The 23795-nt window shown below is 42.2% G+C and overlaps 1 protein-coding gene across 12 annotated transcripts in view; it reads left to right on the top strand.

Annotated features, from left to right (window-relative positions):
• The window catches only part of ACSL6 (acyl-CoA synthetase long chain family member 6), a 77445-nt gene that overhangs the window by 22083 nt on the left and 31567 nt on the right, over positions 1-23795 (top strand). For 6 of the 12 annotated variants that reach the window (XM_079968106.1, XM_079968114.1, XM_079968113.1 and 3 more), the window contains 2 exons: positions 18916-19136; positions 22826-22940. In XM_079968106.1, coding sequence (XP_079824232.1) covers positions 18916-19136; positions 22826-22940 — 336 coding nt within the window. Of the gene's footprint in view, positions 1-52; positions 220-3441; positions 3560-3643; positions 4049-13635; positions 13655-18915; positions 19137-22825; positions 22941-23795 lie in introns of those variants that run through there. The other 6 variants (XM_079968109.1, XM_079968107.1, XM_079968117.1 and 3 more) reach the window with 5 other exon arrangements.

Below are 23795 nucleotides of genomic sequence, written 5' to 3' on the forward strand. Positions count from 1 at the left end.
GTAATAATGGAACAGTTGAGCTGATCAGTGTCAGTAAAACTTGCTAATGAGAGCATATTTCTGTCACCCTAAAATTGCCCACTTTTACAGCCTGTTTTAACGTTGCTCAAGTAGTGAGGGCTACTACAGAACTGTTCTTTGCTGCTAGGGGCGTGCAACTCAACACCTGCGTGGGATTCCTTGTTGCCTTCTGTGGCCAGGTGAATTGTTAAATGCAAGGTTGTATGAGACTCTTAAGTTGTGTTACGATCCATAAGGGACAAACAATGCCCAGTTGTTTGCATGCTGGAGCTCACAGGCTCAATCTCTCGCATATTCAGTTAAAAGGATCAGGTAGTAGGTAATGGGGGGAAATTCTGCTTGAGACTCTGGATAGCTGCTGCCAGTCAGAGTAGTCAGTATTGGCTTAGACTGAAGGAAGATCCCTATTTTTGTAGCAAAGCATGTTTCAAAGCCTGTACTTTACTATATCCTGATAGCAACATAGTCAGTAGGAAAGGCACCTGAAATGTACTGTGACAAATAGGTCACTTGTTTGCTAATTATACTTGCTGTCACACTGGCTACAATTAAAAAGATACAATTAGTCGTACTGGATCATTATGCATGCATTATTACTGAATCCTCCATTTTTTCTGTTGGATTATGGATACAGAGTTGTTGGACCTTTCCACACTTACCACTTATAGTAAAGCAGTTGCTGGTTTTTTCAGATTTTTTGGCATGCTGCCACACAACTAAGTCATTATTCAGCTAGTATTCCAGAATAATGTACTCAAAAGCCCACTTTTTCCTCTACCACAAAAATTTGACTTATGTCAAGGATGCAGAATGCATCTTCAAGTTTTTCATTTTTGTAGCATGTGTACAGTCATCATCCTGGTTTCTGTGTGGAAGGGGTTGGGAGCTCTTTTGTGTCTCCCTGCTTACTGTACATCTGGTTTCCCACAGGCATCTGGCTGGCCACTGTGAGAACAGAGTACTGGTCTCAAAGGGCCATAGACCTGATTCAGCAGTCTCCCCTTATGTTCTTATCTGATAGTGGAGGGGCACACAGCAGAGTTTCCCCCAGGGATCTGAATGATAGGAATATGCTCATCTGAAGGACAACCTTCACTAACCTTAAGGGCTCAACGACTGATAAGAGCGATTCCAGGGACTGGGTGGCTCCCCTCTTATGGAATACCCTCTCCAGGGGTTTGCATGAAGCCCCCTCCTGAGAGTTTTTAGAAGAGCCCTAAGAACTTTTTTATTCTAATCTGATTTAGGTTAATTGATTTTATGGTCAATTGATGATGAGGGCTTTAATAACTCCCTGTTATTTTAATGAGACTTAATGTTGTTGTTGGTTGTTTTAGTGTTTTGTAACTTTACTGTGCTATTTTATTGTAAACCAGGGGGTAAGCCTTGGTTACAGTTCTTGGTTTGTCTGGAGAGAGGGCCAAGTTCAGCAGCAGAGGAGGAGGAGCAAAGCAGCCACCACCTCTTCTCTGAGAGCTCACATATTTGCTTGTTTGTGCCAAACCATCGTTTGCTAGTTTGATCTAAACCATAGTTTTACATGTGAATCAGGCTTCTTGGGAAGTTAAGGATTCTCATTGGAGAGGAGAGGAGAGGAGAGGAGAGAGTATGGCACCCAATATTACATCTCATGATTATTAAGAGCTTCTGGCACATAATAGTATGTTTCCACCAGGCATGTGAAGGATAAAGATAACCAAGTTTCCTTTCTCCTCAAGAGGCTTATCATAGAATTGTAGAGTTATAAGGGAGCCCAAGGGCCATCTATTCCAGCCCCATGCAATTCAGGAATTATCTGAATTGTACTCAGTGATGAGGACAGAATAGTTTAAAATTCCCAAAGATCTCATATGTAACAAAGTTGTTTTCTGTTTTAATCTCCTTTTCAAATTACAACAGCTCTTGTTTAGTCATTTTGACCTGTTAATAACTAGTTTCCATAGTTACCTTTTAATATAGTTATACAATATGAGTGATGCTGCAAGATGTAGAAGAGGTGTTTCTGTGGTTACACTGAACATTAATTTGCACCACATCTCCCCTCCTGCTTTAACTAAGTGTATCTAAAAAAAATAAAAAAGAGAAAGAGTGCTTGCTTACAATGCAATAAAGGGAGATTCCAGACAAAGATTGGTGGATGAAACTTTTGGATGTTTTACAAGAGTTTTACTTCCTGAGTTCCAAACATTCAGTTGAAGATTTGTTCACCTGGCAGCAAGTACAGCAGATACAAAAGAAAATCAGGCTTGCATTATACTGTTGAAACCTCTTTCTGACCCATTCTCTAGGCCTGTGGCACTTTGGAGTTTCTATATTGTGTATGTTTGCATTTGTATTTGTCAAGTGCCTGACATTCCTACTCCCTGTTTTTGCATGCCCCCACAAACAGACATTGAATTGAATGGTTTGCTCAGTTACTATATGTAGATTTCTGATTCAACTCTGGCTTGAAAGAGCTTCCAACTAGGAAGGGCTTATACTTTGCATGCTGAAGCTCCCAGTTTCAATTCCTAGCATATTTGGTTAAAAGGATTGGGAGCAGGACTAGGAAAGACCTCTAGTGTGGAACCTGTGGCTTTTCGACTCCAACTCCCATTAGTCCCAGCCACCACGGCCAATGATCAGGGATGATGGGAGTTGTAGTCCAGGAATTCATGAAGGTCCAGGAGTCTCCTCTGTGCTGCCTTAAGGCTTTGCAGGATCACAGCCAGAGGAGACAGTCATATGGGGCAACTGTTTGATTTGGTGGCAGCTTCTTAAGTTCGTTCAGCTTGTGGTATCAGACTTGCCCTAACACAGTGCCTTCTCATGGGAGAAAACCTTGTCTGAAATCTTGGAGAGCTGTGGCCAGTCATTGTAGACAATGTGAGAGATGGCTAATGGCCTGACTCTGTATAAGGCATCTTTGTTGGTTCCTATGATATTCTGATAGGGCTTTTGCTTACATTGCTTTGCAGCCTAAGGCAGGGATAGGGGACCTTGGCATGCAAACAATTATTATTATTGTTGTTGTTTCCACAACTTTTATCATTTCCCCCCTTATTAGTTGAAGAGGTCTTTTGCTATTGGCATCCTAGTTCTAAACAAATTCATTTTAGTGGAATTTGTCTCCAAGCAAGCAATTTTAGGGCCACACCTCACCTTCCTTAAGTAGGCAGACAATTCATGTTCCAATCCTATGGAGCCAAGGGCAGCCTTTTTAGGTCTGTGTTGCAGGATTTGCCCTTGGTTGGCATGCAGGGATTCACAGTATGGTGGATTTTCCAGACAGGGAGCAGTGATTTCAGGACATCTGTCCCGAGGGAGAACTGGGCGTAGGAAAGAGGCACTCATGCCCAGCCTTTCAGGGACTTGGAGGGGGTGGAGCTTCCATTGTTCTTTTGAATCTTAGTAAGAGTGGAGTGATGTTGGCTGGCTCCTCAGAACGGCATCTCCCATGCTGTTGCTATTGGTGCTTTGTTAGGGAATGAGGAAGAGGTAGCTCTGAGTCAAAGGATATGTTGGTGTGTGGGAACCTTGAAAGCCCTGTTTGGACCAAGTAAGTAGCTGCATTTTATTTCATTCAGGGTGTTGCAGAGATGTGCGGGTTGCGAAGAGGAACTTGCTGCACATGAATGCCAAACCCTCTGCACTGCAAGAATTTTTTTAAAAAATCTAATCTCAGTTGCTAAAGGAGGAGGGGAATAACATAAAAAAGGGGAAGAGGGCAAAGTCCTTTTAGTTTTCCCCTTGGAGGATAAAACTTTTGATCTCTGAAACATTGTTAATCCCTTCTTGGAGTTGCTGGTACAAAAATCTTACCTCAAAAAGCGCTCTGTGTTAGTATTTAGCACTGTGTGCCAAGGACGCACTTTGAAACAAACACTTGGGAGGATGGGAATCTTTCTATTGGGTGATATTTAGTGCAGAAAACCCTGAAAGCCTATTGAAGTGCTATGATATGTTACACATTGGCTGCTCAGCATTTCTTTGTAAGGAAGAGGATGTAGTCCATACATGAAGATCCTAAGATCTGAAAGTATGAAAAGTAAGTGGTGTGCATATACGTTTTACTAATTTAACAGGATGCAAATAGATTGCCTGGTGCATTTGACCCTGTTTTGGAAATTTTGGGGTTGGTCGAATGAAAAATAACTCTGAATGTCATGTTAACGACATCTCTGTTTCCCGGCAACATGCCAGGAGAGCTGTACGTATATAAAGGAGACGCTGAGAGCAAACCCAAATTATAACAATAGAGTGGAGCAAATAATTGAATGAGCAATCCTAGCAGCAGCAGCAGAATACTTTTACTATAATAGCTTTTCGGATTTAAAAAAAATCAAATTAGCATAACTGTCTACGTGTGTTTGTGTATCAATGTTTGTGCTCCTATGTATTTGTCATTTTTCCAACGATGAAGAGATTATGTTAAGATAGCGGCATTGGTGTTACCAGTAACCCAAGATTTTGCTAATTGGATATCTACTCTTTACTCAGCAAAGTGGCATCAGACTGCAGCTTCTAAGTATTTGAAAAGCTTATGTTGCAGATGAACATTTCAGCAAACAGAGGGCTTTTGACCCTGACCCCTTAGTCTTAGATATTTTGGAGGCAATAAACACTTTGTTTCCTAAGCTCTAATCAACTGAAACATGAATGAACAAACGACACTGCAGACTGGGGCAGCTTTTTCATGCTTCTGCAGCTATGTGGACTTTGACTTACCGTGCATCACAAAAAAGCACTGAAGCTTGAGTTGGAAATATGTAGCAGTATTTTAAAAAAATAAAATTATTTGGCCTTAGGGGGCAATTCTTTCTAAATAAGATGCTAGTTAAATTTGCCAGTTCCACATTGCCCGGAAAAGCACCAGTTTGCAATGGTAAAGGTTGGAGTCAGTGCATTTTTTTCTTCAGATAGCTGCAAAGGGAAATTGATACTGAGATGCAAAGTTGGAAGTTCATGTGGTGTAAAAATCCAACTTCAGTTTCATTACCCCTTTAGAGTGGCAGTGGATACTGCCAGTCAGAGGAAGACATTTTTTGAAAGGATACTTTCCTACTGATGGTTTTTATTTCATCGTACTTTAGCAGCGTGTAAAGGAAAGATCATGAGACTTGCTGATTCTTTTTCCAGTTGTTTCCCATCTCTTTTGGCTTCTGCTCAATGCAGTGAGAAGATGGGTGCATTTATATGTCAAGCTGCTGTTCCCAGGGTTCCCAAGAGCATATTATGAGACAGGATGGCAGGCTGCACTGTTAGATAAACTGCTTCCCAATCATTGCCTCCTTCACTTGACTTTGAATTATAGGCTGCTTTGGGAGCCAACAATGTAGTGGAAACCCCTCCCCCCAAAGTAGATTTTATTTAACTTCATATATCCTGCCTGCTTTTAATAGGTGTGGGAACCATCTGGTGGTGTTAGTAGGTTGTTGCATATCACAATTCTATGAGCAGTCTTATCTTAGGTCCCATTTATTTTAGTGGTAGAGGCCTGAACACATGCTTACTTCTCCCATTAAAATAAATGAGATTTAAAGGTGCTCCCATTGAAATAAATGAGATTTAAGAGTGTGCTTGAGATTGCAAGTAACATTGGAAGTATTGGAAGTGCTTGAGACTGGAAGTAACATTTACTTGGATGGAATGTCCACCAAGTCAGTGAAACACTTGGAATATGTTTAGAACTGGGATGCAAGTTAATGGTGACATTCCATGTGAGGTTTTCAATATCTGTACTTTGTGTCCTGGGTGCAATGTTCTCTTGCACAGCCCAGTGCAAGATTTGCTTGAAGGTAACGTGCATGGATTTCAATTGGAAATTGCTTTGGATAAATACGTTTAGGCTTGCATTCTTCATTATAACCATAAAGGTATTTTGGATTGTAGTAGGAAATATAGGATTGCAGAGGAGCCATAGGAAGACCTACATGGCAATATGCTACATAGCATCATCAGCATATAGGCCACAGGTGATGAACCTTTTTCAGCCAGAGGACCACGTTGCCTTGTGGGAAGCCTTCTGAAGGCTGCATGCCAGGAGTGGCTGGAGTCATAGGCAAAAGTGAGTAGAGCAATGGGTATGGCTTTTACAGTAGGCTGTATTCCAGTTGCACATGAGTTGGAAGCTGGCCACTGTGAGAACTGGATACTAGACTAGATGGACCTAGATGATCTAGCAGGCTTTTATGTTCACACATTCTCTCTCTCTCTCATCCACACCCACCTCTCCATTATTACATTCCAGCCAGGCAAAAGCACTCAAGGAAGAGATGAAGCCGGGCCAATGAGAAGTGTTTTAGGCTAGGAGAGTCCTGACAACTGGATAGAGAGTCCTGGAGGGTTGCATTCAGCCTCCAGGGCTGAGGTTCCCCATCCTGATACAGGGAATTTAATTATGCATTAATGTTTACAGGACCACAAATTCCACAAGTTAAGGGAGCCATCTTTTGAACTCGTATGCACTGTAACAAGCCAATAGATGGCACTGGGAAGAATTGTAATGGCCTGATCTCACTTGGTATTCAGCCCGAGTGCGGGAAGGTCCTCAGATGTACTGCTGCACACTCTGCATTTGCGGTGTTGTGTGGGAAAGTTTGGTTCCCATTTCTAGAAGATAAATGTAAAAAAACACACATGAGCAGTTGTCCAATTCAATATATTTTTATTTGGATGAGAATATAGAGGGGAAGTTTATCAGATTTGCAGGTGACACAAAGCTGGGAGGGATGGCTAACATTATAGAAGACAAAAATCAAGATTCAGAATTACACAGGTATACTGGAGCAGGGAGCTAAAGCAAAAATGTTTACATTCAGGATAAAAAAAATATAAGGCCCTGCATTTGGGTAAAAATTAAACAAAAAAGCAATGCCACAAATGTAGAATGGGGAGACTTGGCTTGAAAACAGAATTGTGAAAGAGATCTGGACATCTTAGGGCTCATCGACACTTGTGTTCTCATGATTTCAAGTTACTGGTTGGCTCAGAGGGTCCCCCCCCCCTACTTTCCCAAGGAAACCTGCTGTTTTCTGCTGAATTGGAACAAACGTCAGTTGGGTTTTCTGCAGATTGATGTCTGTTATGATTCAGCAGCAAACAGTGGGTTTTCCCAATGAAACTGGTGGGACAAAACAACAACCCCACCTTTCGGAGCCTTGGCTTGAAATCACAGGACAAAGAATGTGTGGATGGGCCCTTAGTGGATGTAGCTGAACATGAGCTGGCAGTGAGATATAGCTGCTAAGAAGCATACAGCTTCTGTTGCTGCTACTACCACCCAGGAGGACTCCCCTGCTCAACACCTGAGGGCCCCAGTCCTGCCACTCACCACCTGGCCTAGGGGCCTGATGGGCTCTATAAAGGACTACTGCTGCCACTGCTGCTGCTGCTGCTGCTAGTCAGAGAGGGCTCCGTTTTGTTTTGTTTTTTGTTTAAATTGCTGTTATTTTTTTACCTGTGCCATTTTAAACTGTGCTGTTAATGCTGTCTTCTTAGTTTTAGATTTTGATTTATGTGGAAATTGTTTTCCATTTGGTTGTGTATCTTTTTGATGTAGTTTATTTATTGTTTATGGTATTTGTGATTATGTAAATCTTGTCATGTTGTAAACTGCCTTGAGCATTGTTTTTAACTGTGGAAAGGCGGCATACAAATTAAAAATGATGATGATGATGATACTGCAATCTTAGGCCTCTATGGCAGGAGCACAGTGTTCACATCATGAGAAGTAATAACTTTGCACTATTCCGCCTTGGTTAATCCATATCTTCAGAACTGCGTTCAGGGGTGCCACATTTTAAGGATAGTCACAGACCATTTGGAGCATGTCCAGGGGAGAGAAACAAGGGTGCTAATGGGCTAAAAACCAAGTTCTGTGAAGAACAATTGAAAGGCCTGGGTGCATTCAGCCTGGAGTAGAGTGGAGACATTACATTGGTCTTCAAATATCTGAAGGTCTGTCATGCAGAAGACAGAGCAGACTTTTTCTCTGTTGTTCTGGAGGACTGGATTAGAACCAATGGGTGGAAACAGCAGGGAAGCAAATTTGCCTATGTGTTAAGAGAAACATCATAACAGTATTTGACAGTGGAACAGACTGCTTTGAAAAGTGATGAGCTCTTCTTAGCTGGAGCTTGCTGCTGTGCTGCTGTCCAGCTTGAAGGCTTCCCACAGGCATCTGGTTGCAAGAACATGATGCTGGACTAGGAGGGCCATTGGCCTGGTTCATCTTGCTCACCATTTGTTCTTATGTTCAGAGGCCAGACAGCCATCTGTCAGTTGCATCTGCATTAAAGTAGGGAAGGGATGGGGGAATTCTGTTCAAGGCATTGTTGTCACCTGGTGTCATTATGATTATGACTAGGTGATTGACAGGTAGGCTGCCTCATCCACCTGCCCAATTTGGGCCTTAGGGAGACAGGATCTTGGCCCAGCAGTCTGAAAATATTTCCCAATCCCCTTGTATGCAGTAGCATATAGAATACACACCAGATTCTGACTGAGTGTGCTGTTTGTGTTTGTATGTGGAAAATGGGATCTGCAAGTCTTGCAAAGTTGCCTTACCTCTACTAAGAGTAGAAGATTACATCCAGGGTAGGCAACCTAAGGCCCGTGGGCCGGATGCGGGCCAATCAGCTTCTCAATCCGGCCCATGGATGGTCCAGGAATCATCATGTTTTTACATGAGTAGAATGTGTGCTTTTATTTAAAATGCATCTCTGGGTTATTTGTGGGGCATAGGAATTTGTTCAATTCCCCCCCCCCCAAAAAATATAGTCCAGCCCCCCACATGGTCTGAGGGACGGTGGACTGGCCCATGGTTGAAAAAACCCTGGATTATATAATGGCAGCATATCATCTAATTTTTGAGGGTGGAAAAGAGGCTGAAACTTTCCAATGGCAATTCTGTTCCAGTTCTATCTGCCAGAATTGGCTGTACCTACCCCATTCACTAAAGCAAATCTGTAATAAAATCCCCCCCCCACACACACACTTTCTTGCCTATTTTAAAAGGGCATTTTACTCAGTGTCCTGGGTATAGCATTCACTGAGGAAAGAAGTTCCATTAATTAGTTTCACCTTGCCAGCTATGGGTGTCTGGTGCAAGACGGTAGCATGGTCACTACGACTGTGCAGAAAGTGAGTAGCTGCATGGTCAGCAGGCATGCACAGTCTCTTGCCCTGCGAAGTAAGCCTCTGGGCCCTGAGAGGCCAAACAATACCTGTGTTCCTTTATCCAAGTGTCTGGTGGCCCCCATTTTGATGAAGATTGTGGACTACAACAGCTATGTGTGCCTGGATGCAGCTTGCTAGTTTGGTGGGGGTCTCTGACTCTTAAAGGTTAGCATTAGCATGCTAGCTTTGTTATTTTCTGTTCTGTACTTGAATTCCCAAAAGTATCCTTCCTTACACTGTTAGTCCTTTATCTTTTTACTGGTAATAGGTTCTTATGCTTATGCTTCTAACCTCCTTAATAAAGTATTGCATTTATTCTGGTGTGGTTTCTTGAAGTAAGCCTGGCTCTAAATCTGGTACCTGGCTGCCTGGTGCTCCTGAATAATTTGTTTGTTTGGGGCTTAAGAGATAGAGAGTGAGTAGACGGTTTGGCGCTTGTCTCTGAATCCCAATGATGTCCAGAAACAGTCTGGGGGCACTAACAGGGATGATGGCTGTACTACCTGGCAGGGTTGGTTTTCACCCTGGTTATTCAATATCCCATTACAGCTCAGGAGATTGGCATCCAGGGTTCGGGTAGAACATTCCTTGGGGGTGGGGGCATTAGCAGCTTTGAGTATTCATTCTCCCCATTTCTACAAAACCTAATTTCTCCTATCTCACCTGTTGGATGCTGCTGCTCTGTGCTAGCTTGGCTCAGATGGAGTTATTTTTGTGTTGTAAGTATTGGGCCATGTCCCAAAATGGGGCTGCAGACTCCAGGCCGACTCAGGACAGGGTCATTGTCAAGCTGCTCTTAGATAGAAAAATCAAGATTAACCTTTCAATGTGTTGTCCTAGTCAGAATATCTGCGAGCCACACAAATGAAGGAATCAGATTTGAACTGGAGAGAATAGCAGTACAAGTAGTTTAGAAGTATTGATTTTAAAAATATATTCCAAAGGTGGGAAGAGAGAATTCCAGGTTTGTTTGCTTTTAATATAAACATTTGTTTTAATTCTATACCTAATCTCCTCGGTTTATTGACAGCATTCCACTACAGAGTTTTCTCCTTTTACTTAATTGTGTGCACAGCTCCCTTTATTTATTAAATTCTGGTCAAAATATGTCTTTATATGGCTCCATGTATGAATCTATTAGCCCATGCAATTGATTGACCTTGACTTCATTTGCCCAAGTTCATTACTGACTCATCAGAATGAAAAAGATGGGAGACAGTCATAGGTGCTGAACTATTCAAAGCTTCAAATGGGAAAAAAAGAATCTGAATTCTTATTTAATTCAGTGGCAGATATGCCTAGGATGTTTGCTTTTCTCCCCTCCCAACTGGCACAACACTAGAATATTTCCTCCCTCCCCAACAATTTTAAGGGGTGTGTGGTAAACTAACTGTTCTTGAGGTTAAGCACGTAAGGAGAGCCCTGCTGAATTGGACCAAAAGCTAATCTAGTTCAGCATCCTGTTTCCCACAGAGGCCAACAGGATGGCTATGGGAAGCCAGGACAGCAACATAATAGCCCTCTCCTCTTGTATCCTAGCAACTGTTATTCAGAGGCACATTGCCTCTGCCCCTGGAGGTAGGGACTTAGTAGCCACCCTTTTCTTCCAGGGACATGCCAGCAAGAGATAGTTACCAAGAAGTTACCACCTCAGGGGGATGTTGGATACTAAACTGTAAAATGTAAGCTTTGCTGAATTAATTAAGCAGAGTCTACAATAAATAACTGGCACAGCAAAATAGAAATTTAATATTGAGTAGCGTAATAGTCACTTTTGTTGCAAAAGAATGGAAGAGTTAAACTTGCTTCTGCTTGGGAGAGGGAGAGGAAGAGGAAGTGCTTAGCAGCACACGCGTAATAATACTGCAATAATATCAGTCATGAAGAGATGATGGTTTGTGTGCCTGCCCATCAGTTCTATTTTTGAAGCTAATCTCTTTAAGGTACCTACTAACAGCAGCACCTGTGTGTCTCCTGGCACCAAATTGAATAGGAAACAGAATGCAATTGCTTAAACTGTAATTTAGGCAGTGTGATGATGTTCATGGCTAAGTAATTGTTGATCACTGAACATACTGATATAGTGCTATTGATTGTACACATGGCAATTTACGAAGAACAGGTCTGACAGGTCCCTTACCCAACAATCTGCAAAAGAGAAAGCAACAAAAAGAAGAAAAAACTGTGGAAGTGGGGACAGATAGAGGCGGAGGTAAACAGAATAAGAATCATGGGCTTATTTTAGCCTCACATACTTATAGTAGATAATTGGGGCAAGGATGTTGTTCTAAATGCTTCATGAAACAGAGGAGGAACTGAGGAGCGATTTGATGGAGGTGAGGAAGAAGGTGTCCCAGAAGTCATTCTGAAAGGCATAACAATCAGCAAATGAGAAAGGGCAGAGTCATTTTAGGAAACAGGAGGGTGGTGGAATACAATATTAATATTTTGATAATATTCTTCCTTATCAATTCAGGTGTGAATGGGATGGTTGGTAACCTACTCCTTACTATACAATGTGAACTTGGGTTCTGATCTCAAGGTACAAAATAGGATGCCTATGTGTTTCCCCTTTAAAACACTTGGAAGTAGCAACTGGAAAAGGATTGCTTCATCTTCATGTATTTGGGAAGAAGCTGCTGTGTGTGTGTGTGTGTGTGTGTGTGTGTTTGTAACTTTGTAGCCAACATGTATCATCCTTCTTTTGAATTCTTTTATACTCAGAGATTTCTCATGCTTCTTCTAAATGTGGCTTTAAACCATTTAGTTCATGGTGAAGGAAATACTCATCCACAGACTGTGCTTGGCAATCCTGAACAAGTTGATTCAGATTTTGGCCCTTAGTTCCTAGCTTAGGATTCTGCCAGCACTGGATTTAGTGACCTCCTCATTATTCTGCTGCATATTCAGCATTAAATAAATATTGCAGTTGTGCATTTGAAACAGATTTGAAAGCCACAAAATGAGGGGGAAAGAGATGGATGCACAGCCCAATTGCCACTGGATTTGGGATGCATTTTCCCCACTATCAAACTGCATGCTTGAACTATCAAAACCCATGTTACCTGAGGAACCTGGGCAATTCACATTTTAGAATGCTTTGCTGTTGTTTTCAAGCAAACTTCTTATTGTCACAGTTGTAACAGATATCTTCAAGTGTGATTACAGGATGTATCCTAAACAGCGCATCTCAAAAGCATCGCTGCGGGTGTCTCTGAATACAAGGCGATGCTGTCATGGCAACAGGGTGTTACTTAGCAAGCATTCCACTTTGTTCAAGCAACAGGGGAAGGGTTTTGAATTTAGAAGAGAGTTACACGCACTCACACTGTTGAAGCTGCCAGAGAGTACATGGCTGCAAATGGGGAGGCATCGAAAGGGATCTGATTTTGGAATCTGTTAGAGAAGGGGATATGAAAGGAACCTTGCATTAGGCAGCAGTGATGAGAGGGAGTTATGAGGGGGAAACCTCGCAGGGGGACAAAAGGTAAGAGACAAAGAGGCTGAGGGCAGCACAGACACATGAAATGCAATGAAGTGGATGCAGAGATCGTTGTGTGAAGTTGATACAAAGGGAAGCAGTAGAAGTTGAAGAATGTAAGAAGATATGGTGGGAAGCAGGGTTGGGGGAGAAATTTGATTCAGTATGCATTGAAAGCTGAATCTATCGAGTTCACACATTCTAAAATAATACGTGAACTGAAACACAGGGCTCCTTTGAAATGTGCATTTATCTGAATTCTGCAATACAGTTCTCCAATCCAACAATGTTTGTATGTCTTAGGGGGAAGTGCATAAAAATGAATGCAAAACATAGATTATATCAGGGAAATTTGCTTGAAAAAATATGTACATTGGTCAAAACTGCATATAAAAATGTGATTATCGTGAGAAATTTGCAGTAAAATCCTGATGAATTTTCAGTTGCTAACTGCTTCAAAATGTGGAGAACTGAATTTGAATGTGGAAAAATAAGAACCAAAAGTGGCAGATCCTTCCATCCTTGGCTGGAAGACTAGGGGGCTTATTTGGGCTCATTAAGGTGTTGACATTTGTATGACACACTAGGTTAAAGGCCATGCTGAATCTCTAAAAGGTGCAACTTCACCAAACCTTTCCTCACACACTAGGCTCCTCATATATGCCAGGCTTATTAGAGCAAACAGCTAGGAAAGACCTTTCATAGTGCAAAACAAAATTATATTTTAAAGCTGCCATGGCTGGGGGATTCTTTAAAAACACTGCCACTATCACCACCAACATCAACAGGCCACAGAATTTGTCAGTTTCCAAGATTAGGTGATATTCATGCTGTGCAACCTTTTGGTTTTCATTGTAGAGAGTTTCCAGCAGGAGAAACATCTCCTTTCAGTAAAAGAGCAAACAGACTTTCCACCAACACTCTTCTGCCCTGTGTAGTCATTCTCTTCCCACCTACTAAAGCAGAATTGGGGAAAGAGAGCCATCACAGTAGGTAGGAGGGAAATTGTTACTCACACTGGATAAATCTTGTACGTGCAGCGTAGCTGGAAATATTTAGAGAAGTGCCTCACCCTCCCTTGTTCTCATCCTTCTCTGTAATGGCTAAAACAAAATGCTTGTTTCTCCTACCCATGATCGTAGTGCATGTAGTAGTAGGAGACTGAAAATTCTGTTTTGGATGCTGCAGAAAAGCATGAGGGACTGACAGTATAAGCCACTCAGATTCACTATTCTTGTAAAACAAAGGCCTTACAAAATGTAGTGACCTCTCCGGAGTAATTTGTGGTAGTTTTATCTTGTGACCCACAGCCTCTGGCCAATGCCATTCCTCTTTGAGCCATGACCCTGATTCTAATTGCCTCCCTGACACATCTGCTTTTTGGGGAAATAGAGCATCCAAAATGCCAGTCATGGCATGCCATTTATCAGGTAGTTTGGTCTGATCATCTGTAGGCTATTTCCTCTCTTTGTCCAAGGACTGGTCCCAGTCTACCAGAAGTTACCAGTGCAACCAAAGAAGACTTCAGGTCTAGGTCTAGGAGTTGCTGGGTCCATGGTAGGGAGGGGCTTGAATAAGGTTGCGTCCTTATTCTTTTAAAGAACTCTGTGAAGTAAATGGTACTGGGTATCTTGTTTCACGCCCTAATGTGAATCCTAGAAGACTTCCACAGTCTCCTTAAAATTCAGTGAAGTTTTTAGTGTTTGATGCCTTATTGTGTTTTAATTTGTTGGAAGCCACCCAGAGTGGCTGGGGTAACCCAGTCAGATTATTATTAAGGGCTTGAGAAATTTGTAGCACTTCTTGAACAGATATCACACTCATTGACTGTTGAGGGGACTCCTTAGATAGTGAAATAGTTTCTCCTGCTCCACATCTGAGATCACTCATCTCCACACTTCACTCAGCGGTCCTGTTGAAGTATGAAAATGAATGCATTGTGGGGAGGAGCCAGTAGCTGGTCTCACCCTTGGTTGTTTGTGCAGAGGCCTGCACCTGAACAATACTGGCAGGGTAAGTTGTGCATAGGGAGCCTACAGGCATTTGGTTTCATCCACATGAGTTGTATGCCAAGGAGTGCCATCGAATCAGGAGTAGCCATAGTTTAATAGTAGTAGAACATGTGCTGTGTGTACAGAATGCCCCAGGTTCAATTCAGGACATCTACAGTTTAAAAAAGGATGAAGTAGCCCTTTGATGGGAAAAGGCCCTTGAGAGCTGCTGCATCAGATTATATTGGGTTAGATTACCAAGAATCTGACTCTGTGTCAGGCAGGTTCATATATACCACGTTCACACACTGTTTTCCTTGTAAACACCTGCACAGGGCTAAAGCATAGGAGCTGTAAGGTCAGACCACACTTGAGCTATCATTACATCAATGTAGGTGGGTTTATAGCACCCTCTCTTGCTTGCTGAATGTAATATTTTCTGTTTTGTATAGATGTTGCAGTGCTTATTCAGTGGGAGCTGAATAATTCAATGTTGGCCGCTTTGAGACTCCTTTGGGTAGTGATAAAGCAGGATATCAAATCCAAACTCCTCTTCTTCTTCTAGAGATCCAGTAGTGATGTTAATGAAAGGCCTGGATGTAGAACAAAATAAGCTGATAAGTGACAAGAAAAGTTCAGGAAAGGATTGATTATCACACACTCTTAGGGCTTTGTTTTGTTTGTTGAATTTATATACCGCCCTATACCCACAGGTCTCAGGGTAGGTCACAGAATAAATGCACATCCTGAAGCAACCAATAACTAATTGTGTGGTTTACGATGTGATAGCTCAGTCAATGGAGCATGAGACTCTTAATCTCAAGGTTGTGTGTTTGTGTCCTCTGGTGGGCGAGAGATTCCTGCATTTAACAGGGTTGGACCTTGTGGTCCATTCCAACTCTACAATTCTATGAATCTATAGGGTGATAAATCTGTGGGAATGAAAATTAAATGCTTTATCAGAGCGATAATAACAATGCATAGAATTTACTTTAACGCAAATCTACTTAGAGAAAATAGGAATCATAATTGTCTGAATCTGTGCTGCCAAATGGTACTGAGTCACTGCTTTAAAGCAGGCAAATTGCACAAATATTGGCTTGGATCCTAAAATATGTGGACATAATGAAATTAAAGGAAGGAAAGTTTCCAGTTTCTTCCTACCCCTTGCAGTGGTTACACCCACAACTCATGTTGACTGTCTATTCTCCTTTCCTTGTTCCATTCAGCTTCTGGGTCTTTCATGTCAGCTGTAAGCTAGGTGAGCTGCGTGGTGTCTTATCACTGTTATATGCTCTGCCAATCTGATCCTTCCATTTCTACTACTTTTGCAAATCCCATAAATTCCAGCCCTGCCACTATTGCCAGCCCAGACCTATGGAGAAATTATTATCACTTTTAATATTAACAACCTGGATTAGGAAGGTTATTGTTTACAAAGCCCTCTCACCTTTTAATAAACGTGGTATGACTATTGTGTCTCAGCGCAGTCTGGCATCATGCCTGGGTGCTCTGCTCTGGGTCCAATGGCTGGCAGGGATCATCATGGCCGCCTCTGCAAGCCATTGAGTTTTAATTGAGCCTGCCCACAAACTTTTTACATCAGCAGTGGACTTACTGGGCCTGGGTATGCAAGTTTAAATTGCAACCATCTTCTTCTTCTTCTATTAAATTTGTATACTGCCCTATACTTGCAGGTCTCAGAGCAGTTCACAGGATAAAATCACAATATAAAAACAAAAAAATACATAATCAAAATAAAAACAGGTTCCTTAAAGGAACCTGAGCCTAGTTTTACAAAAAGCAGATGTGATACAACCCTGCTTCTGGCTTGTACCACTTTTGATACATGCTATTTTGCTATTTGTCATTTTGTTTTGTTTTTGTAAAGATGCCTTGAATTGCCTTTAGTGAGAGAAGGCATCTAATAAATTTAATTATTTATTATTAATAATAATAGCTAGCTAGTGGGTGTGCACATGCCTGAATATTTCCTGAATAGAAAAAGATAACACATGAACATGGAAAACTAGTACATCAGAAAAAAGACAATGGTTGTTTTTTCTGTGTGCAGATATTCCTGCCCCCTCCCATGAAATAGCATCCAGGCATGAGAGTTGTCACAGGCAGCCAGAAACTGGGTTGCTACCACACATGTTGTGAGAACATAATCTGCAGTTTTCATACTTCCCCAACTTCTCTAATAGCTTCCTATCTTGTACTTCAGAATGCTATGCACAAAGCTAGAATGAATTCCTGACTTCTCCGCTTGATTATTTACAAACCATTACACTGAGGGATAAAGCCAAAGAGCTTGGGAAATTTCCAAACAAACAAAACGGAACATTGTGAGCTTAATGAGAGAGAGAGAGAGAGAGAGAGAGAGAGAGAGAGAGAGCGCAACAGACAGACAGACAGAGAGAGACATAGCTACACCCTCTCTTCAAAGATATTCAGAACTCTCCTTGTGGCTGGCAATGCCGTTGGATAATTATCTCTGTTCCATCACTGAACATGAAACCAATGACCCACTGGAGCGATTTGTCATTTCTGAAACTGTCTTTCTGGGAGCTGGCCTTGCCTTCGCTGAAGGGACAAGCATAGGTGAGCTTGTGGTTGTTGCAGGATGAACTAGTGGGTTTATGTTGGGTGCATTTTAATTGTGTGTCCTCTCAGTAAAGTACTACTGTGGCGCTTCTCTGTGAAATAGATTTGCTGTGGCAGTAGCAGCCCTGTGTCCTGTAGCTCTCTGGAAAGCTATTGTAGTCTATTGGACCTGAAGTGATGGCTGTAGTTTGCCTAATGCCACCTGAGTTTTGCTATATACCAGCATATAATTCACTGCACCAAACAAAACAATAAGCACCCTATGTTCTGATGTCTGTTGGCAGGAAATTAAGCTACAGCTTTATGTTAAAAAAACTGGTTTCTTATAAATTCTTCAAGGGTGCTCAAAGTGGAGGCAAGTAAACAAGCAGGTTTTAAGCATTCTCAAAGATGTACACCGAAAGTGTTATGGCTTTAGTTCTGGTCTAAATTTTCTGTTAAGGGTTTTCATAACTGAAGGATTTGCTGCGTCTCACAGACTTGCTTTTGTTTTCAACATGTTGTGATGTCATGTCATCATGAGGTTGTTATTGAGGCTTAATGATATTTGAAATGAAATCTGTAAGTAAGCACCAAGCCCTTCTCTTGCTAGAAGCAGCTTTTGTGTGGGCATTTTCAGTTGTTTTCTTAATAAGACTATAGTTATAGGAGAGGCGTAGCAACCATGAGTTGGTTGATATATTACTTGGGCCACAGAAAGTGGCATGCTAGTTACAAGTGTCCCATTTCATCCCCTGCACCCCGGAAATATTATGAAGCAAGATGCACTATGGGTGGGTGTCAAGGCCTAATCTGAGTCAGTGCTGGCCGGGGCTGACACAAGACCCTTGGCTGCTGAGGTAAAGGAGATGGCTGTAATGGTTCTAGGGGGTTGCTCGTGCGTAAGTTGGCGTCACACCTGGCTGGGTTACCTGGGTGAACCCTTTCTGTCCGGACAGCCCCCCATCCGTAGCTGTCTCAATCGCTGGCAGAATCCGTCAGTGGGCGTTTCTTGAACTTCTTCCAGCATAGAAGTTCTTTGACGCCCAGTCTCCTTCTACTCTCCCTGCGCAGAAGTCTTCTGCGCAGGGAGGCTGTGGGCAGCGGAGGACACGTGCGCTCCCTGCTGGTCTCCTGCAAGGAGTCCTGGAGCCTTCTCTCTGATTCCCCCATCTGCCCCCCTCCTCTACTGGTGCTACGCTGATTTCCTTCCCCAGCGGATGGGCTGCCTCTCTCCCTACTGGGACCCTCTCCGGCATCCCTCTGGAGCCTTCCCTCCGCCTCTGGCTCTGATGGCAGTTCCCTGACAATGGCCTTGACATCTGAAGGGAAAGCGTTCCACGTGGAGGCATCACTAACGAGAAGGCCTTCTGCCTGGTTCCCTGTAACTTCATTTCTCACGGTGATGGAACCAGCAAAAGACCCTCGGAGGAGGATCTCCATGTCTGGCCTGAATGATAGAGGTGGAGATGCTCCTTCAGGTATACTGGGCCGAGGCAGTTTAGGGCTTCAAAGGTCAGCACCAACACTTTGAATTGTTCTCGGAAATGTACTGAGAGCCTGGGAAGATCCTTTAAGATTGGTGTTGTATGGTCCTAAAAAATCCCACCTTTGGGGGTCCTCTGTCTTTTGACCCTGCTGTGAACTAATTCATTGTTTCTCCATTGGGTTCTGCAGAAGTTGCCATTTCAATCTTTGAAAAGATGCAAGCGCAAGAGATCCTCAGGAACCTGCGGCTTCCAGAGTTTGAAGACTTCAGTCAGTTTTTCCGAAGTTTGCCGGCTGCTACCTTGGTTGGCATTGGTGCCTTTGCAGCTGTTGTTGCTTACTGGTTGGCCAGCCGGCCAAAAGCAGTGAAACCACCATGTGACCTCCTGATGCAATCAGAAGAAGTTGAGGTGAGTCTTTATGCTCTTTACAAAGAATGAGAGTTGGACTTTATGAAAAGTTGTTGCTGTGTTTTTGCTGTGCTTTTTTCATTAGTAGGCAGCATGGCTCTTACATTATTGATTTTTTACAATATTCATAGGCAGCAATCTTAAACGTTGTGGCAGTACAATTGATTTTAACAGAATGGCTTGCCCAAAGTGGTTTTTGAGTTTTCCTCTGGATACTAATAGTGACTTTATATTTTCCAAAAGTACATGGATTCTGCTCAAAGACTTTGTGAGTGAGTTGTAGTGGGTGTGTTAAGGGATGAATATTTCTAAATGTATTGGTCAGTGTGAGATATTAGATTACAGAGCAATTCAATCCACCTTGTGTCAGGATGGGGAGGGGAGGATGAGTCGGATTGAGCAAAAGTATCTCTCAGCCCAGCTCTGCCACAGGCAGCCACTACCAGAGTGCATTGCAGCAGTGCAATCTTGGAAGTCACCTGACAGATATTATGGAGAAATAAAGAGTGTCATCAGCATACCGATTGCAATTTGAATCAATATTCATCATGACTGCTCCCAAAGGCTTTGCGTCAATTCCCTGGGGATAAAATAGCGCCCTGTGGCACCCTATAGCATAACTGCCAAGGGTGCAAAAAACCTTCTCTTCATCTTACTGTCTGGACTTGGCTACTTAAGATAGCTGTAGAAGCACTGGATGTCTCACTATGCCCATCCCATGGAGCCTGCCCAGGGGGATATCATGGTTGACTGTATTAAAAGCCACAGGCAGATTGAGAAACAGAAGTAAAGTTGCCCTCCTCTCCTTTCTCCTTTGGTAAAGATCACCCAACAGGATGGCCATGGCCTGCTTGATATCATAGCCTGGCCTGAATGCAAATTGAAATGGGACTAGATAATCCATATAATCCACAAATGCCTGTAGCTGCCCCTAGGGGTAGGTATTTGCAACTGGTTGGTAGTTTGTCCAAGCCAATGGATCCAGGGCTGGCTTCTTTAGGAGTGGGCGCAATATCACCTCTTTTAAGGCAGCTGTGGCAGCGAGTCCGGGGTGTCGGAGTAACCCAGATAAAAAGAGAACAAAGATAACGCAAGTGGCGGGATATTAAAAGACAGCCAGCACAGCCAGTAGATCATTAAAACTCACGGATAAAAACAAGGGAGGATAAAAACCGCTGAAAACCACTTAAAACTTTGATAAGGATAAGCGAAATTACTTAGTAACTACCTTCGCCGCCATGTTGGATCCTCGCCTGATTTGTGTCAAGGTCCAATCACCTCTTTTAAGGCAATAGGGACCACCCTCTCACACCACATAGTGTTAACCCACGGTCTGGACCCAACCAATCATCCAATCAAATCCCCTCTGCTAAACCAAGAGGGACCTTGTCCACATCCTCAGTTGTATAAACTTAAACTGATCCCATGAAACATTGGACTGTGTAGAATTGAGTAGTTCAGTTGGAGATACAAGAACAGAGCCAAGGTCACTCCAAAGTTGAGATATATATCAGAACAAACTTAGTATGACCTGCTTGTCTGCAGATTACTGCCATGTGCGCCTCTCAACCACATATTTGTTTCTGCAGCAAAAATGCCTTGATCCAAATAATTACTGAATATTTCATTAGCTTGGTATTACTATATCATCTTATTTTTTAAAATATGTTTGTTTGTGATGAACAAGCACTTTCAAGAAAGCACTTGCTGGACTGAATTCCAGTTCTGTGGAGCAAAGTGTTTTTTTGTGCTGACCTTCACCGAAAATGATAAAACATGGGATATCTAGCTGCCTAAATATTAATGAAATATTTACATGTTTGCTTTCTGAAAAATGAATGATGCAATACAATCCCCTTGCCATTGTTCTTGTTTGTAACATGCTTTTAATCCTTGGAGACATATTTGTAAAAGACTAGACAAAGCAAGGTAATTATACTATTGAGATTCCTGTTATGGTACTCAAAAACTCCTCATTATTATTTTATTTTTAAAGTCCTTACAAAAACTTACCTATGGTAATTGTGCACTCTAATCCTTTATGCTTTTGGGGTTACCTAGTGTTATCCAAATATATAATTTTGAGACAGCTGAAAACAAACTACTTGGGCATGGTGGATGTTGAAGTGGTTTTATCACATGGGCTTATGAGGGATTGCTGAGGCAAATGGACTGCTCAACCAGTGATACATGAAGCTTTTCCCCCTACTCTAAGAAATCACCAAGCAACCATGCAGTAAGCCTAGAAAGACCAATCGGAGAAAGGAATTCAGAATGAAAATACTGAAGGGGCAGAAGTCAACACAGAGGAATAATTAAGAATACATTGTCTCTGAACTGTAATGATGAGATCTAGTTTTTTTCAAGTCCACTAATCACAAGGATCAGCCATACCTAAACCAGGTATTTTCTTCAACCAATCTGGATAAGGATGACCTAATAATAATAATAATAATAATAATAATAATAATAATAATGTCCAGGCTGATCAGTGGATTTATTCATTTTATTTGAAATAGGAAAGTTCAGGAAAATTTTGATTTAAACTTTAGGCTACTCTTTGATGTATAAAATAAGGAGACAATTAAAATGTTCCCACTACATTAGAAATGAGATAGTAGGCCACAAAATTCACATTGTGCCAGTGTTCAACTACATAAAGAGACACTGTCAAAGGTGAGTAGGGGGAAAGCAACTGTTTTGAAGGTTGAGGCACACAGCTGTGTATAGAACAGTATTCCCCCCCTCCAGTTGACTTCTTTGTGAGTAACATGAATGATGCAGCAAGACTCATGAAATATACATTTAATTCCATGCAAGTGTCCACAGGGAGCATTTCTGCAGCCAGCGGTAAGAGTATTTTGAAAGCACATTGTACAAAACAAGGATTCAGAAAAATCAATACGGCAAAATTGCAGGCTTGGAATGTTCTGTAATGTTATGCATAAACGAAGCATAAATAGAAACTTTTAGCAAGCAATTATGCTTTCACTGCACCGTAACATGTTGCTTTGAAGGTAACGCAGATTGATATATCTATCCACGCACATGCTCTCCTACAGGCTGAGGCTCCTGAAAGCGCATGCTTGTATGCTATTTGGCCTTTGAGCGATCATGCTGCCACTATTTATTCTGTAGCACAATCCAAGCATCCGCATGTGTAAGCAGTTGCACAATCTGGGTTTTAAATCAAGCAGGCGGCCTACGTGAAAAGAGGAAACTCCGTGCTACAGACTTTTGCAACTCTTGGAAGAGTTGTTCGTAGAACAGAGATGACATGCTAGAGAGGAGGGGCTTAGTGTCCTCCCCATTCCGCATTGTGTGATTGCTTACACATGAGCACAGCTAAACGCCCAAATAGTGCTACTGTAAATTGACAAAAGGGACGTAGCCAGGCATGTCAACCCTCACATTCTTTAGGATCTTGACAGTCTTGCCAGAAAGACGTGAGAAGGGTGGTGGTGGAGAAACCAGGGACAAGAAGAGATCAATGTGAGCAAATGAAGCTATATGTAGGTGTAGGCTGCATGTCTGTTTGCATTGGAGATTAAGGAGTGTTTGGCATAGCTTTCTTTATACTGTCTCAGAGTCTGCACTTCAGTGGCTTTAAGAACTTTGTCTGAGTAACTGGAATGTGACTCTAAGGGCCAAACTCCTGATCTCCCATTGTCTGTGTTGTTTCACTGTAGGGCTGGGATGGTGCACGGAGATCTGTAATAGGCGACAGCTCCCAACTGCTAACCCACTACTATGATGATGCAAGGACCATGTATGAGGTTTTTAGAAGGGGTTTTAATATCTCTGGTAAGTATTTGGAAGTGTTAATGTGGACTTGTAGATCATAATGTTCATCTTCTCGCCTAAACTTCCTACTAGACCCACAGGGGGCTGTTGGCTCAGTTTCTGTAAGAGGCCAGTTGTGAACTGAACTTTGATGTTGACCAAGATTGGAAACTGCAATGGGCTGGAAGCAGTTTGGGATCTAGAAAACGAGGTGGTGGTCCAAATTGTTCACTGTAATTGATTTTGCAACCCTTGCACATTGGTTCAAACAGCTTCAGCATCTAGCAGTATTAACTGTGTGCGCGCGCTTTCTGGCAGCCCCTCTTTGGGTCAACAGTAATCAGAGTATAAATTACTCTGTTCTGAAGCAAAAGAGATAATATCGCTAATTCCAGGAGGAGCTAAAATCATGCTATAACAATTCTACTAACCTTTAGGATAAATCTGATGTTATAATCACACCCTTCCACCCCTCCTGAAAAATATGCAGTATTTTGTTCTTGTTAGATGGAGGTTTTTCTTATTTTCCCTTCTGCCAAAGCAAACTGAACCAATGGGAGGTGACATTTAGAATGGAAGTATCAATCAGATAATGATGATGCAGCCCTCTAGAGTCTAGATATATTAATAAGGCAGTGGAGGTGCTTAATGTCACAGTCACCTTCTCATTTCTAAATGAGAACACTGAATGGTCCTTGAGGGAACTTACAGAATGCAATATTCCATTAGGCAAGATAGCTTCTGTTTGCATTTGATGGTTCTCTGTATGAACTCCTGGATTGCTGACATACACCCTGACCTTGATAATAACAATGGTTTATTTTTAGGCATGCTGTCCTGAGGAGCACTCAGGCTGTCAGGAAGTGCATTATTAAC

Source organism: Podarcis cretensis (assembly GCF_951804945.1).
Source record: "Podarcis cretensis genome assembly, chromosome: 2".
NCBI classification, from domain to species: Eukaryota; Metazoa; Chordata; class Lepidosauria; order Squamata; family Lacertidae; genus Podarcis; species Podarcis cretensis.